General features: G+C 45.7%; 1 protein-coding gene across 4 annotated transcripts in view; it reads left to right on the forward strand.

The window, feature by feature from the left end:
- LYN (LYN proto-oncogene, Src family tyrosine kinase) overlaps positions 1 to 13,912 on the forward strand; it is a 111,035-nt gene extending 97,123 nt beyond the window's left edge. For all 4 annotated transcript variants that reach the window (XM_068526037.1, XM_068526040.1, XM_068526039.1 and 1 more), the window contains exons 11-13: positions 1,547 to 1,700; positions 4,120 to 4,251; positions 12,568 to 13,912. In XM_068526037.1, the coding sequence (XP_068382138.1) occupies positions 1,547 to 1,700; positions 4,120 to 4,251; positions 12,568 to 12,770 (489 nt within the window). In that variant the 3' untranslated portion in view covers positions 12,771 to 13,912. The remainder of the gene's footprint in view (positions 1 to 1,546; positions 1,701 to 4,119; positions 4,252 to 12,567) is intronic.
- The last annotated feature ends 3,629 nt before the right edge of the window (positions 13,913 to 17,541 follow it).

A 17,541-nucleotide genomic window follows, 5' to 3' on the forward strand; every position in this document is an offset into this window, starting at 1 on the left:
GTCGTTTCTACTAAAGAAGATGCTCAGACCTCTTCTATTCTTTCGGATTTATGATTTTATCTGCTCAAGACTCTTTGGGGCGAGTCACAGGCGAGCCCCTGGGCCGCCAGGACTTCGGGACTGAGCTGGTGTATTCTGATTATTATATGGCAGATTTTCTGGCCACAGAAATAGCATCTGGCAAATTCCTGCAGCAGAGAGCAAACAACATAGCATCCTGGTAATATTAAAAACGCAACACATTTACCAAAGAACTTCCTTCGGCTCTGAGAAGAGGGGAGTGACGTGGCTGAAGCTTCCAGCAGATACAAGTGAGAACAGAAAAGATGTAAGGTGGCTTCTCCCTGGTGGTGTTTGCTGTCTGGATGGCAGGACAGCAGTAAGCACCTTAAACAGCATCAAAATAATGGCAAAGCCATGGTCAGGAGGTGCAAATGGTTTTTGTACAAATTGACCATTGACGGTGGGTGTGGAGTGAAATTATCAAGAGGAGTTCAGGGAAGGCCCTCTGGCCAGAAGGAAGCCTAGTGATTGGCCGAGAGGGGAAGCAAGGCGTTCCAGGCGGAGGTCAGGAGAAGCATCCCCCGTAGAAAGGAGCTAAAAAGCTTTTGCTAAGCCACAGGGCCTGGCTGAAACGGCGGCGTTTGACTGAGCCAGGAGGTTGCTGTTGAGGATGGGGTGTGGGAGTACTCAGGTCCCCCACGCTGAGCCGCCTGGAATTCAAGGTAGAATCCGCAGAATACATTCATTCCTGTGTGACACAATCCTAATTAGTTTTCCCTCTAACTGCTCACCAGACACAGCTACTTGGTTCCTCCCTCCTTCCCTTCCTTCCTTCCTTCCTTCCTTCCTTCCTTCCTTCCTACCTTTCCTCCTTCCTTCTTGATTCTTATCTTTATAATTTGGTAATGTTTTCCTTAATAATCCTGTTTTGATTCCTTAAAGACCCGATTTCCTAGGAAGCGATGAGTAGCAGTTTCACCTCCCCTGTTTTATCATTTTGTCCTTGCTTCTCTCCTGCTGTCAGCTTTCTGTCTGGGTGACTCTTTCTCTCATCCTGGAGGGACTGTGCAGAGAGAGCTTAGAGCCCGGGTCCTGTGGGCAGTCGACTGACCCGACAGCAAGGATGCCGCTGACCAGGGACAGCCCGTTCTTGACACCCCAATAATGTATTTGTGTTAGCACGGCACTTCCCTGGCTCTCTTTCCTCGTTTGAAAAACTGGGATACAAACATCTGTGTATCTACATGCAGGAATTTAGTAGGAACTGAAAAAAAGTCTCCATGCATTTAAAAAAAGGCTGAGACATATAGCTATTTAAATAACCATGTTGAGAGTGATTACCATCGTTGGAGGTTTGGGGGCAGCTATTTTAGAAAGGACTCAAAATGGCGATTGTAATTTACCCACTGTTTTAAAAATGTGAACGATCAGAATATCGTACATGAAAGGATTCCAGGAGCTCAGAAGTTTTCTGGTGTTCCTCCATACGTCCCTATAGGGGCCTAAATGGCACATCTAAAGGAGAACCTTTTTCTGTTTCCAGATCGCGGAGGGAATGGCATACATTGAGAGGAAGAACTACATCCACAGGGACCTACGAGCCGCTAATGTCCTGGTCTCCGAGTCCCTCATGTGCAAAATCGCAGATTTTGGCCTTGCTCGAGTGATCGAGGATAACGAGTACACAGCCAGGGAAGGTACGTTCCCGGAACGATCTTGAGGTGTTTGGTTGTTGTTTAGTTTTATTCTGTTTTTGCCTGTTTTTAACAAAGCAGTTACAATAGGCATCATTAGAAAAAGAATTCATTTGGTACAATATTCAAAATGTACCATAGTTGCTGTTTGCGGTTTATTCTAATAATTGTTTTGAAAAATTACTCTCTTGATTAGCTCTGCAAGATACTTTTATAAAATTTACAAATGCTGTCGTTTGTATTTCGATTAAGCAAGGCAAAACAAAATGAGATTTGACAGGATCATGATTCTTTGTTCATATTACTTGTTAGAGCTTTTCACCAGAACAGTGAAGTATACTTTCCTTAACTATCGAGAAAATATTTGTAACAATAAGTCTATACTCTATATTCTGGCCTTTTAACTACAAATTAAAACATGGAAATTATCACACACACAGAAGTAAATATAACACTACAAAAATACACTCCTTTATTTTCCCACCTTCCATATTATATATGTAAACCAAAGAACGCACAGAGTAAATCTCCGAGTCCCTGGCCTGTCATTCTGGGGCCAGCCCTGTCTGGGGCTGCACTGACCTTTCCTGTTGGAGATTCTTCTGTGTTGCTTATGATCTGAAGATTCTGATGGTCTCACTCGTGAAAGTTGAGTGAGTTTTTCTGCAGTGCTTTCTCTCTTCTGAAAGAGCCAAGCACTTTCTTGACATTCCTAAGAATTATTAAACAAGGATTATTTTAACTACATGTGTGTTATTTCTGGAAGGTACCCACAGAATTTATAGAGGTGACAAACAGATTGAAAACATCGTCTTGATTTGTCTAGCATCTCCTGCATTCGTCATACTTACGGTAGTTCTCCTGCCTCAAGTTTGCATTCTTTTAGGTGGATTATAATTTATCCTTGGCCTTAATTATCTTCAGCAAAATGGCAGGTCAAGGAAAATAGTCCGAGGAAAAGTAGCTAAAAGGTAGCGAGCATTTGCAGTGTGGCAGCGGCTATTCTAAGTGCTTTCCATACATCATCTCATTTATCTTTACAATAACCCTATGTGATAAGTAGTATTATTGTTTCCACCTTATAGATGAGAAAAAAGGAGAGGTTCAGAAGCTTCTGAGGCCCCATAGTAAGTGCTAGAGCCAGAACTCAAACCCAGGAGATGTGGCCTCAAAGTGCATGAGTCAGAATTTATTACATCGGTTTTGTAGAATTTGACAAGCCCAGCGTCTCACAGAAATAACTGTTCTCACGTGAAACAGGTGGCCTAATGCAGAGAGCTCGGGTTCTAGAAGGAAACAGTAGGTCAGGTCACCTCAGGGCAAAAGTAATGATATTTACCCTCCCTGGTATTTCCTCTGTGCCAAGCATGCAGACCCACCCACTTAACCCTGAGGGCAACCGGGGAGGTTCTGCTGTTTACTCATTTCATGGATGGAAGTGCCAAGAAGGCACAAAAACAGTAAGTGTCTTGCCGGGGTCATACCTGGCTGGACACAGCAGTCAGACCCCCCCCAAGGCCATGCTGGACCCCAGCCTCCACCCAGCCACGCCCCACCCATAGGCCCCGCCCCTGGCTCCGCCCCAACCACAGCCCCGCCCTTCCTGGCCCCGCCCTGTGCGCTAGGTCTGGACTCCACAGAAAAGTCTAAAGCAAAGACCGCGTGAAGGCAAATGTATTTTAAAAATTCTATAGTGGTTGGTGGAAAGCCCTTGCCTTTCCAGGGTGTAGGAGTGCCCGAGTCCCTGCTTCCCTCGAGGTGACCCTGCGAGTTCCCCGGGGCCAGGCTTGCCTCCCAATGTGACCCGGCGGCTAAGTCGACCTGAGCCTCACCAGCTTCTCGTGAGAAACCTAGTTTCATCGTCATCTCACTCTGAGCAGATCATCATCCTATGCAGTTCCTAGAAGAGTAGTAATGTTTGGTCCTATCAAATGAAAGCTTGGAGTAGCACCTAATATCCCCGTTGGTACAGGCTTCAAGAGATTTATCCACAAGAATATACACATCGAGATACTTACATTCCATATAAACATGCTCTGGGTCATTAGAGAAAATTTGAACATGAAGGATACGTGCTCTAGAAGGCTGATGTCGAGGGCCAGGTGTACAGGCTAAGAATAGATGCCTTTCCATTTGCTGTCATGTTCTCATGTTTCAAGTGTGCTAGTTGTGATTTCGCTAAGAGAATACACAAGAAACTTTGCTTCTTAAGAGGGGAATGCCGCGAGGGAAACAGAGGGAGGCAAACATTCTTAGTATGACATTTTGTACCATCCCTATTTTCTACTGTGTGTATGTGTTAACCTGTTCAAAATAATTCATTAAAATTTTCCCCCCAAAGGAAAGTGTGAGGGTCACACGCCCATGACTCTTTTGTTTCAGCTCAGAGACCCAAGTAAAACACCTGCGTCTTCTGCCCTAGGTGCTAAGTTCCCCATTAAGTGGACAGCTCCAGAAGCAATCAACTTTGGATGTTTCACTATTAAGTCTGACGTGTGGTCCTTTGGAATTCTCCTGTACGAAATCGTCACCTATGGGAAAATTCCCTACCCAGGTATCAGTTACTTACCTATTTCCATTCACTTGGTATATATGAGAAAAAAGCCAAGTGGCACGAGTCATAAAAAGATAAACTTATATCCAAAAGTAAAGTAAGCTTATGGTGCTAGAACTTTATTTTGACTGTCGTTACTGGAAGGTGTCCTAAAATATGCTTAGAAACTTCTCTGCCTTCTTGCCTGATTGAGTGCATATTCTTTTGCTTCGCTAATTAATTCCACCACTTGCTGCCTAGAATGTGCCTGGCACCATCACAGGTGTTGCTGATAAGGATGGATTAGAGGATTAGACACAGGTGCCCCTCCCAAGCAGTCCACCTGATGGAGGAGGTTACGGACATGGGGATGAGGGTTTTACAATTCTTTCTCGGTCAGTTTTGAAACAGAAGTTCATACAAGGTACTTTGGAGTCTCTGCCTCTTCAGGAAATAAGCACCTCTGTGTGTGAGTGAAAGATTCTTCAGATCTTTGACTTATTGGACGTGGGGACATCGTTCAGTATTTCCAGATTCCTAACCTCCTCGGAGCCAGATTCTTCCGGCTCTCCCTTTTTCCAGGATCCATGCTGGAATGTGCAAGAAGAGGGATTTTTTTCCCCAAGCTGTCACATTCTTGTTAATGTTTGGCTTTTAACAAAATTAATGGATACGGCCAATTTAAAATTAAATCTTTAATGTTTAAGTCATTCCCTCATTCAAAAACTATCTGAGGGTGCCAGGCACTCACGAGGTGCCCGGATGGAGCAGTCCCAGCTTGTGCCCTTGAGAGCTAATACTTGAGTGGGGAGAGACTGATAACAATCACTAATAATAATCACTGGTAAAAGGGCCGGTGTGTAGGATGGGAGGGGCGCCATGGAGGGGGCACGGTGGTGTAGGGATTGGGGGTGGGGTAGGGTTGCAGGTGATCCCGGCAGCAGCAGGGACTCGGTGACTTGACAGGAGGGCCTGGGTGGCCCACGGGGTCCCGAGCCGGGGCAGGAGGCGCGGGCTGGGCTGGAGCGGATGCGAGCCTCAGGGGCCACGCAGGGGCTTCGGCTCTGACTCTAGGAGACCGGAAGCTTTGGGGCAGAGCAGTCGCGTGGTCTTCGCGCTCCCGATCACCCTCACTGCTCTCTGGGGTTGAGCCGTGGAGAAGCCGGGGCCTGGGGGGCCCGCCGGAGGGGACGGCCTTCAGCGGTGCCTGCACAGTGGGCTGACCGTACCGCGAAACCCCTCTGGTGCCCACATTTCATATTCTGACGGCTGCTCTGTTCTAGACACTGAAGTTCATGAATAACACCACTCCAAAAATATGGGGACAGTAGTTCTTGATCAGCCCGGATATCTGACATTATATATCTATAACCTATAACCTATAGAGAAAGATTATACACTCAGACTATATATATATATATATATATATATATATATATATATATATATGACATCTGATCAGATAAACATGCAGCCTCACACATGTTGTGTGGTATGTACCGCATGCTCCACAGTGATGTGCACACGAGGCCCTGAGGCTCTGAGAAGGGGACTCGTGCCCAGAACTGCATCACGAGCTCCAGGCGGAGCTTCTGCGGAATCCCGGCCTCCTCACTCTGACCTGCTGTGCTCAATGCCCACGATTAGAAAATACTTGGGGTGAAAAACCATAAAAACTATAAAATAACCAGTAGAAAAGCAGTGAGAATCACACACACACACACACACACACACACACACACAAACCTGATAGGACCAACCAGAGAGCATCAGTTGGTCTATTCTGCAGTCTCTAGTCCTCTGATAGGACCAGGGATATGTCATCCTTTCGGGAGTTCTGTGTTGACGAGGTTTCCCAGTCACAAGCGTTGTATGTTATGAGAGCCTCTAGCGTTAGGACATGTGAACAGAGCGGACAGTCCTACTTACTTAACTATCAGAGGACTCGATTCACAGAGAGCATGGAAACTGGTGAACATAGACAATACATGCCAGTTCCATCACTGTTGTAAAACTGCTTACGACAGGCCCACTGACAATTAAGTTATCGGAGAATATTTTCTTTACCCGGAAAAGTGCTGGATATGTCTCTTTTTTGTGTGGTTTAGAAGCTATACGCCTAGCTTTGCAAAATAAAAAGGCACTAAGAGAAAGAAAAGGGGAATAAAAACATAAAAGAAATAAAGTCTCCTATAAAATGAACAGAGGGGGAAAAAAAAAGACTAAAAGGTGTAATATATCAAAATGTTACTATCCTTGAGCAATGAAATAACAGGTTACATTATTTTTTTCTTAATAAGTTCCTGAAGTGGCTAACTTTTTACAAGTATGTTTTTATTAAATATTTTACTTCTTGTCTAAAAAATATATTTAAAAAATCAGGTAGTGCAAAAGGCTTCTGCTGAAAACTTGCCTCCGGGGTCTCACTCTTGCTGGCTCCTCAAAGGCGTTGGCTTTCAGGAATCTTGGTTATTTATCCTAATATTTGCTGTTCATAGTTCTAAATATTATACTCAGACTGTTATTTCCTAAGTAAAGATTTTCCTCCATTTTAGTTATTATCAAATAAGAATATGGTCACATTGTTCTAAGTCCAAGAGGTACAAAGAGGTGTAAGGTGACAGGTGCGTCTGTCTGCAGCCACACAACCCCTGCCCCCAAGGTGGGCACGGTTCTCAATTTCTGGTGCATCTGTCAGAGACATCCCAGGAATATCAAGGCATATACAACTAGGGCTGTACCAAATACACAGAGTGACTGGATGCCAAAACGGATAGCACCCACATAAACCAAACTCTGGGAATAGGAGAGTAAAATGTACAATGTTGTTAATAAACTTATCAAAATTGTAGTCGTCAAATACTAGCAAGTGCTAGTGGAGCATGAGAGTGTCATTTCCCATTTGCAGTCCTACTCGTTGAATAGACGCCTTGAGCTGCCACAGCTGACACCACGAACTTCTGTGCACATAGGATGTGATGCAGAAAAGGGCTCTTCCGCAACCTGCTTTTTAGGAAAGGGCTTTGCACCTATTCGTTGTATTTGGGGCAAATCTCAAAACTCGTTTGTCTTCGTTTACTGTTAGTCCATTTCAGCCATATTTTATTGTTATGTTTTTAAATGTGTAGCCCCTAGTTATGAATTTAAATGTGTAGCCCCTAGATTGTCTCGTGAAAATTGGAGGCATCAAAGTTAATATTCTTCTAGTTCATACCTAGAAGATAGACTCCACTCCAAATAGGGCTTCTTCTTGACAGACTCGTGTCCTAAATATACTTAAATAGCTAAATAAGTACAATTACCAAATTCGTTTATGTTATGAATGGTAGTCCACCAAACGTTCTCGCCTAGAATTTTAAGCAACTTCTTCCACTGACTTCAGCTTCTCGAGTGGCTGGCCTGAAGGCTGATGGCTTCTGTACCTGTCTTCTCCCTAGGATCCCGCTTCCTCTATGGAAGAATTCAAGATCCTTCTTTGTCCCTGAGATTTATGGCCATGTACCTTGGTGTGACACTTCTGTCATTTTTATGTTACGCTGGGTACCTGTTTTGTTCTTTTGATTTGGAAACTTGTAGCCATAGATTTGGGGAAGTTTTCCTATATTGCTTCTTTGAAAATTCGCTCCTCGCCTCTTTCCAAATCCCTTGCTGGTAGGACAGTAGACGTCCTGGGGTGGCCCTCAGAGCCCCCCGTCTACGCTTCTGTCCCTGTCGTCCTGTCCTCTGAGGCTTACCTGCTCCCCTTGCTTCGGTGAGACGACGTGTGGGAACCAGGGCCTCTGGACCACCGGGCTCGCTGTCAGCATCTTCCCCCGGCAGTATATTCAGGTCTGTCCTCTGGGACTATTTAGTTCCTTCTGAAGAGGATCTTCCAGGCCCTGCCGGTGGGAGTACCGCCTGGCCATCAGCATTCCGGAGGTGTCCTGGGGAGCGGACATCAGTGTCTTTCTTCGCTGTTGTTGTGGGTTTTCTTACTGTGGTAAAAGAAACAGAGAATAACATTCACCATCGTAACCATTGTTAAGTGTACGGTTTAGTGGCATTAAGTACATTCACAGTGTTGTGCAACCATCACCACTATTCATTTCCAGAACTTTTTCATCTTCCCAAACTGATACTGTGGTCATTAGGGTCATCAGACACTAAGTCCCCATCCCGCCTGCCCCCGCCAGCCCCTGGTCACCTCTGTTCTACTTTCCGTCTCCAGGCATTTCCCTGCTCTCGGCACTCCTGTAAGTGGAATCGTACGCTATGTGTCCTTTTGTGCCGGGCTCATTTCGCTCAGCTTGGGGTCCGCAGGTTCAGCCAGGCTGTGGCCCGGGTCACATGTGCCTCACTCTCCTTGCTCCGAGTTCTCCGCCCCCCCTGCACCCCCTCCACTGGGCCTGGATCTTCTCTCCTTCCGTTTCTCCAGCGTTAACGTGGGCACCTGCCAGGCAGGTTCCAGGTCCCGTCCTGCCTGCAGCACCGACCTCAGCCCAGGAGTGCCCCTTCCCAAGACGTGGTGACCAGACATGCACTGTTGACTCCTCTCTGGCGGGCGCCAGGGTCACGTTCCTCCTCTGGGCTCATACCACTTCTGCCTCTGGCTGACAGGTGTCTCCTGATTACATCAGAGACGCCGTTTTTCTCTTTCTTGTTCTCTTTTTGTTTGGGGATGAATTAAAGGGAAAAAGGGAGGTGGGACAAAAAGATCCTTACTTCACTATCTTTTTTTTTTTGATTGGAGTTTATATATTCATTTATTTATTTATTTTTAGCTGTGTTGGGTCTTCGTTTCTGTGCGAGGGCTTTCTCTAGTTGCGGCAAGCGGGGGCCACTCTTCATCGCGGTGCGCGGGCCTCTCAGTGTCGCGGCCTCTCTCGTTGCGGAGCACAGGCTCCGGACGCGCAGGCTCAGTAATTGTGGCTCACGGGCCCAGTTGCTCCGCGGCATGTGGGATCTTCCCAGACCAGGGCTCGAACCCGTGTCCCCTGAATTGGCAGGCGGATTCTCAACCAGTGCGCCACCAGGGAAGCCCTTACTTCACTATCTTAAAAGCAAAACTGTAGTCATATTTGTATAGGAATTTTCTAAAGAAACCAGAGGGGACCTTTGTGGTTGGGGGTTTGTTTTGCTTTGCTCTTATAAAGAGAAAGGAGGTTTGAAAAAGACGAAGCTTTCGGAAGCATCGTGTCTTTTCTGGCTGCTTCTTGCCAGGTATATCTAGCATCTTAAGCTGTACGTGAACCAGAATCGGGAAACTCATCCTGCTGCAAATGCTCCGTCACAAGCAGTGCTCAGAAAAAAATAATCTGCCCTTTTGGAAGTCCCACTGGGCGGGAGACTGCGGTCCCGGGCTGGCTGTACTTCCTCTGCTTGCACATACAGGCCCGCTCTGTCGTTAAAGATTGTCCTGGTTCCTGGAGCGCCTGGGCTTCTGTCTCCTGTCGCTAACCCCCGTCCCCTTTCTCATCTCTGCTGTACTGCGTTCTTCTCCCTCCCTTGCTCCTTCACCAACTTTTAGTCTCTGCCAATTCCTACCGACTCCAGATGTCACCTCCTGCCCACCCCCCAGCTCCGTCTCCTGAGCTGGCTTCCCCACTGGGCTTTGTGCCATTTGAGGACAGGACTCTCTCTTAGTCATCTTTGTATCTCTCAGATCTTAGTGCCAGCTCATGACCTGTAGGAAGTACTCACTACACGCTTGTCGAAAGGAGGGAGGATGGAATATGAAGTCACTTGCCTTTAAAGATCACCAGCCAATGGGTGTTTGCTTTCTTCAGCCTAGCAACAGACCAGCACCTGGTTTAATCTTAGGGTTCGGTCAAGGTCTCTCTCCTCTCTTTCTTTCTTCCATCAGACTTGTCAGTTGATAGCCGTATTTTGTTGGTAGATTTACTTGTACATAAAAAGACAGACTTCAGATTTCCTTCTTTTTATTCCTCTTATCAAGTCAAATTCCCCAGGCAGGCTGGAGTGTGCCTGGCCTTTGTCTGCATCATTGAGAGAGTTCTTCGGGGTTAGGAGAACATATAAGAACAAGGAAGAAAAAAATCTACAGTGCAGCAGTGTGGGCCCTAGAAAGGTTTATTTATCTTCTGTGGGCACATTCTGACCTTTTATTGCAACTGGGGCTTCTCCAGGAAGGAGGTGAAAGAGATATTCCTACCCAGCCTTGCAGGTCCAGCTGCTATTTCCTTTATCCTGGATATTAATCCTCCTGCCAGGACCCCAGAACTTTCCCCAACGCCCATGTAGAAGTAAACACGGATATTTCTTCAGAAATTTATCCAAGTGAGCTTGGCTAGTTACAGAAGCCAGAGCAATGCTGAAGCCACATAATTTATGGAGACCAGAACCTCAAATAAAGAAAGCGATGCAAATCAGCCCCTTGGCTTCAAGCAATGAGAAGCAAATGAAGTGTTCCAGTTAGAACATTCCCGTTACACAAATATTTGAAGATGATGTTTCAGAAGTAGACTTGAGCAAAATTAGTTCACCATGCAAACAACTTTCAAGAGATCTTAACAGTTATAAGGTTGGCTTGGATCTTTCCATTTCAAAAACAAGGGCTCTTCCAAGACAGAAATAATCGTGTCTTTTTTCAGGGGTTTAAATCCAGGCAGGGCCCTTCAGTCACTGTGTCCTTAGAAGAAGAAAGGTTACTTAAGGGCAAAGGAGTGCAGAGGTCACTGATTATGACCCACGGTAAGAAATAGACAGAAACCCGCTCCACATATAAAACGAAAGTTTCACAAAACCACACTAACTTTTGCCATGTACAGCGCACTCTGATCTTTTCTACTTTACTCTGTTATATTGGTAATTTATATTTTAAGATACTGGTAGCTCCCCAAAAATCAATTTATTGATCCCAAATGGGTGGTGGCCCACAATTTGAAAAACACGGATTTGAGAATAAATTCAAAAGAAGGTTCTGTTTCCAATCAAGTCAAAGACGTTTCCCCTAAAGTGTCTAGTTATCTTTTAGGATCTTTCCCGTGGCCACTAGTGGTAAAACCTCTGGCTATGGAAAGGAGATAACTATGGAAAGGAAATGCTTGGGATGAATGGAGTTCCCCGTGTGCCAGATATTATATGTCTTCTACGCATGAAAACATTCCGCATGAGATGCAGCCCCTCACTAGAGGAGCTCATGTCCCTACAGAATAAGGCAGCCACAAGATAGGCAAAACACCCAGACGTGGGTAAGTCCTGCTAAAACTGCTAGGTGGGCGTGGGTCGATACCCCATTTTAGCACTGGAGGAAAATGTTAGTAAAATGACCTTTTTTTCCTTAAAGCTATTCTCAGTATCAAAGATGGACAGTTCGGCATCTGAACTACCCTGAGACATGTGACCATAGTAAAAGCCGTCCTCCACGGTCAGCTCTCTTGCAGAGCCCCGTAGGAATAGCGGGCGGCCTAGTTCCCTCGCCGGCTGTTGAGATGTGCTCTTTCCCGCAGCCTGGCGGACTCTGCCTCTTCCTGTACTGAAGGCCGGGACCATCTGAGGAGTGGGAATTAAGCAACTGGTCCAGCTGACTTAAGGATCCTGACTTCTTTAAGTACACTTACGATGAAAAGCTAATTTTGAAAAAGTATTGGTATGAGATACTATACGGGAAAATGATTTTTTTGGTATTACAGGTAGAAGCTGGAAAAAAAATACTACAAAAGAAAGTGAGATTAAGTGTTAGGATTGGGCTTGTTCATTCACAAGGTCTGTCAAGTCCAGTGTCCTTTTGTCATTAGAACTCACTTTGTCTTCCATTTACCACGTTTGCCTGTTTTCACTTTGGCAACTGAATGCTGCCTTGATCTCCTTCGTACTAACATTTATTTCATCGCTTACAGAAATTTCCTTAGCCTCTGTACCAGTTTTCAGAGCTGCCAGCACAAAATACCACAAACTGAGTGGCTCAAACAACAGAAACTTATTTTCTCCTGGTTCTGGAGGCCGCAAGTCCAAGATCAGGGTGTCGGCAGGCTTGCTTTCTCTCGAGGCTTGTCCTTGGCTTGAGACAGCTGTCTTCTCCATGTGTCTCCCCGGGCCTTTCCTAATCTCCTCTTCTTATAAGGACACCAGTCAGAGGCAGTTAGGGACCACCCTAAAGGGTTCATTTTGACTTGGTCACCCCTTTAAAGGCCTTGTCTCTAAATGGTCACATTCTAAGGTCCTGGGGGCTAGGAGTGCAGCATAGGAGCTTGCAGGGGAGGGCACGGCGGGAACACAGTTCAGCCCATGGCAGCCTCCGAAGCTTTGCTTCAACCACTGATGCAGGAGGTGGGCACCCCTGCAGTGCGTGAGCCTGGGTCAGGCTTCTAAATGGTACCTGTGGTTTCTCGGCCTCAGGGAGAACTAACGCCGACGTGATGACCGCCCTGTCGCAGGGCTACAGGATGCCCCGCATGGAGAACTGCCCGGACGAGCTCTACGACATCATGAAAATGTGCTGGAAAGAAAAGGCCGAGGAGAGGCCCACGTTCGACTACCTGCAGAGCGTCCTGGACGACTTCTACACGGCCACGGAGGGCCAGTACCAGCAGCAGCCTTAGGGCGCAGGGGACTCAAGCCACTCACGGGACGGCTGCCTTCCTAAAAGGAAAACGTAACAATCCCTGCTCACTAGTTATTTCCTGGGCTGGGGTCACCGGCCACCCCTGCTTCCCACACACGAGGCTAACACTCAGGAAGAACACCCCCCCATGGGAAAGGATTCTGCTCTCAAGGGCCACTGCCCACCAGCGCGTGGCCTGGCCTGCTCCCCGTGGGCAGTCCGGCCTCGCTAGACCAACATCTGGACACGGGCTTCTGAGAAGAAAACACCTGTCCCACCAAAAGTGCACCCATATCGGCCTCGTGTTTACAAGGGGATGTGTGACTCAGAGGTTCAGAGGCCATTTCAGTAAATCCCAGACAGGAGCACAGCTAAACTCACTTATAAAAGTAAAATAACCATATGCCTTTCGTGACGCTTCTTTGTATTTTCTCTATGCTTTAGCTTCTTTGTTTAAAAAAAAAAAAAATTTACTAATCCAACCTGTTAGATTTTGCAGGTGAAGTCAGAAGCTTCAGTGTCGTTCCCAGATTTCAGTGATCTCCCACCCCCTGAAATCTGAGACTGTTCAATGTTTCCTTTGGTGGAGACCGCTCAGAACCCCAGCTGGGAAGAAGGGGTCTCTTTTCTTGAAAGTGTCACCTGCAAGCAGACAGGGCAGCCCTGTTAAGCGACATGGACCTCCCCCCAGCAGCCGGGGTTTGCCCAGACCACCCTGGAAAGGAGCTTTAGAAACTGCTCTGCCATAAGAAGGAATACTTTTTAATGGTTCAGCTTTTCAATTCCACAATTTCCTGTATCCAGACTTTTTTGGACAACGTAGTTTGGAAGAACAGTAAGATTCTGATCTCTGCAGAAACTTCTAGGGCCTTACAAAACATCAGAATTTTCTTTATTGCTTCAAATGATTTTGAATATTGTTTTAGTGATCAAGTATTCATTTTAGTCATACTCTAGGAAGTAAAAGTGCCATATTTGGGGGCTATTTTTGTGATTCAGCAATCTTTTCTAAATTGTGTAAGGTCTGTGTGAGACTATTTATATGAAGATATGATGGAAAATAAATGAGTCAGGAGGCTCAACTGAGCCACTGGAGCAAGAGAGACACGAGGTTTTGTTTATTAAATTTTTCTACTGTAAGCTTTGAATGGAAAATGCTATATCACATCACATTTCACTTATGCTGTTGTGTATATACCTAATATTTCAATTTTTGATTTTATTTTAATACACCCGGCCCAGTAACATGAAGCTTTTCACTGGTGTTTAACATTTCCTACTGTCATCAATATAAAAATGAGTACCAGTTGGTGGGGGTGGGATGAGAGGTGATTCCATTAGATACATCCTTTAAAAAATTGTGTACAAGTTCTACCTCCATCCTTTGAGTGTTTTCACATTGGAGAACTGAGGAATTGCTGGGCTGGACACCTGATTATCCCTTTATGGGGGCCCAACAGGATTTGTTTTCAAACAAACAGGCTCAGCAAGCACCATTACATTTTCACTTTGTTTGTGTTGCCTAGATGTTGGGTGCCTGGGGAAAGGGATGGAATATTTTGCTTTCCCTAAATTTTAACTTCTTTTCCTGTGTGATCATTTTTTTTTTTTTTTTTAAAAAAGGTCCTTTCTAAAACAGTCTAAAATTCTCAATTCACAAGAGCCGTCTTCGCAAAGGTGAACTATTATCATCTAATGCCTGCACAGCTGGTCGCCTGATTCGCCACGGTACATCTTCTACAAACACCCACCTGTTCACGCTTTATTTCAGAATCACACACGTGACCCAACGTGGAGAGGAAGTGTAAGGAATCCCTAAAGCAAAAAGAGGTCTCTACGAAATTACTAAATTCATCTTCACCGTGTTTTTCTCCTCTCAACTCTGCTTCCTTTGGCCATTTTACTTTCCACTGTCCCCCTCGGTCAAGTCTGTGCTCCTTTGCTCCCAGCATCTCCTCCGCCACCTCGGGCCTCCTGGCTTACTCTCAGCCTGTGCCCATACACAGGGCGCTCGGGGGACAGCACGCACCGTTAGGGTTCCTGGCAGGCAGAATCAGGGGCTGGGTAGGTGTTTGTTTAATCTCGGTGTGCAGAGGCGTGCAGGCTGGCTTACATCTTCACGTCCCAGGTCACTGAGAACGTGAAAAACGGAATCCTCACCCCCACTCCAAGACCGTGACTCTGTTGTTCTGCCCTGGGGGAGCGGGGAGGGGATGTGTCAGTGTACTTGAAAAGCTTCCCAGTGAATTTAAGGTGAGTATAATGCATGACCAGGCTTGAGAGCCGCCCCCCAGCTTTGACCCATATTGCGAAGTGATCTGCTCAAAAGAAGACCTTCTCTTTCCCCAGATAGTTCAGTTTCCCTGAGGAGGATGTAGTCAAAAAGGAGGAATAAGGAGGAGGAAATGTGCCTTTTTCCTTCCTTAGGTACGGAAAGCTCACAGAACCCAAAGTAAAGCTCGTAGGCCTGACACGTGTCCCGAGGAGGAGGGGACACTTGGTACTTTTGTAGCCCCTCCAAGAAGGCCTCCCGAGGTGCTGTCTGTCAGAACCCCACTGGGAAAGCATGTTCAGGCCTTCTTTTAGGGGACACACTATGTACACCACAGATGCCTTGACTCCTGTCCCAAGAGTGTAGAAGGGGGTCAATTAAAGGAGGGGCCATATTTACTTGCTTACACAGTGGGAAAGATCAAGGGCACTGAAACATAAGTATAAGCTCATTTCTCATTTTGCCTGTGGTGAGGGCTTTCCCTTTGCTCAAACAAACTACATCCTGGGCAGTAGCTGCTGAAAGGTACTCAGTAGCAAAACACCAGCATCTGACAAGCTTCACTGAGTTAAAACAATTGCTCAGCCCCCCACCCTTATGATTTTAACTGTCACGTTCCACACCCAAGCTTCCTGTGTTCTCTGCCCAGAGCATCTCTCAGATGAGCTCACACCACCCACCTTTCCTCTTCTGCTGGTTGAATGAGACTTCAGTTCTCTATCTCTACACTTTGACTACCTGATGAACTGAGGACACCTTGCCATTCTTCCTGATGGGAATGACGACTATAAATACACAAAGATACCCATACACCCACCATTCTCTCCTTGTTCTCTTCTGTGCTTTGGCACTTAAAAAAATTACCTTGAACTCACACAATCACTCCTGAAGTTCTGGGTGGTACTAGCACTATTGCATGGCTGAGAAATCAGAGGCATTCAGGGCCACAAAAGGAATAGATTGGCTTCTCTTCATGTTTTCTTGCAAAATAAAACAAGTGAAATACCTTTACGGTGGAATATTCCTGACTCAGTTGGATATTCTAAGTGGGCAAAGGAATTACTTTAAAAATGCCCCACTGGAGTCCACACAGATGTGAGAGGAAATTTCTTCTAAAAATTTTAATTTGGGGAGAAAAGTCATGCAATAATTTAACTCACCATTTACACTTCTTAAAAAAACAACTTACAGAGACTATGTTTTTGAATAAAATGCTTTGATAACATTTGTGCTCCATTTCGTATCATGAAGCTGTATTAAACTGATAAAATTTTATCCCAGAAAGTTCTAATATGATAAATGTGTAGGAGGAAAGCCTTCCGATTTAATTTCCTGTGTTCTTAAGAATCTAAATACTTTGAGTGGGAGCAAGTGCCAAAAATGTCCCAAGGCTCCCAAGATGGCCACCGAGTGATAGTGAATATTTCCCTTAAATCTGGAAATGATGGGGGCAGTCTTGGTGGCCTCCATCTCTAGGCCGTTGGAGAGATTTGTCAGATATAATCTGGATTGGCCAATGTGCAATGTTAATACAGAACTTCTAGAACCAAAGGTGGCTTTATTTACAGCACCAAAAGTCAATACCGTGTCACAAAGCAAGAAAACAATCCGGGAATTTTTTTAAATTACACTTATGCTGGGGCTCAGACAAGTCCTTAAGCCCTCATCTGCTACGCTCAGGGTCAGATGTTTTTGATTTAAGGTTTGTTTTTTGTTTTTGTTTTTATTTAAAAGGTTAATACAATGAATATGCTGAATATTTGGTGGCAAACCCTCAGTGAACACTAGAGAAGAAACCATTAATCAAATAAAACATTTCTGCAGAGAAAAATGCCTGAATTCATAGGAAGTGGGATGAATATAGCCTATAAATAGCTCTGGATCAGGTTTTACCACCAAATGAATTCTTGAAAAACTTGGTTTGGAGTATTTTGGGCTTTTGCAGCGAAGGGGACGGGCCAGAGGGCTTGAAGGGCAGGCAGGACCTTTCAGTGTCAGTGGTGAGTCCAGTTCAAACAGACGACATGGGGGCTGTGGTTACGCAAAACTCATCTGACGCAGCCATGTTCCAGGATGCAAAGTATTTATGCATCTCTTTGAAACAACATAGTCATTAAAATACTCTCTGATCAAATGCACTTCAGGGAGGTCTGAGACTTCGCAGTTCAAGTGAGGAGAGGTGTCTAGTGGTTTCAGTTGCCCACAGAGCTGCCAGTGAGCTGTGGTTGCTGAAATAAAGAGTGCAGTAGCTGGCAAAGGACCACGAACAAAAAGAGATGCTCTTTCACGAAAGTCAGACCACGCGGGAGCGTTCCATTCAACTCTGAGCTCTAGATGGCGGACTCCCAAATCTAAGTGCCCTGAGAGAGTCTCTCTGATGTGGGCAAGCGGGGACATGTGACGGAACTGGGAGCACATCAGACACGGAAGCCTTCAGACTGCCGGTGGGAGCCAGAGCCCAGGTGTTTTGATGGGAGAGATAAATCACTTTAAAACA

This window comes from Eschrichtius robustus, chromosome 17, assembly GCF_028021215.1.
Source record: "Eschrichtius robustus isolate mEscRob2 chromosome 17, mEscRob2.pri, whole genome shotgun sequence".
In the NCBI taxonomy this organism is placed as follows: Eukaryota; Metazoa; Chordata; class Mammalia; order Artiodactyla; family Eschrichtiidae; genus Eschrichtius; species Eschrichtius robustus.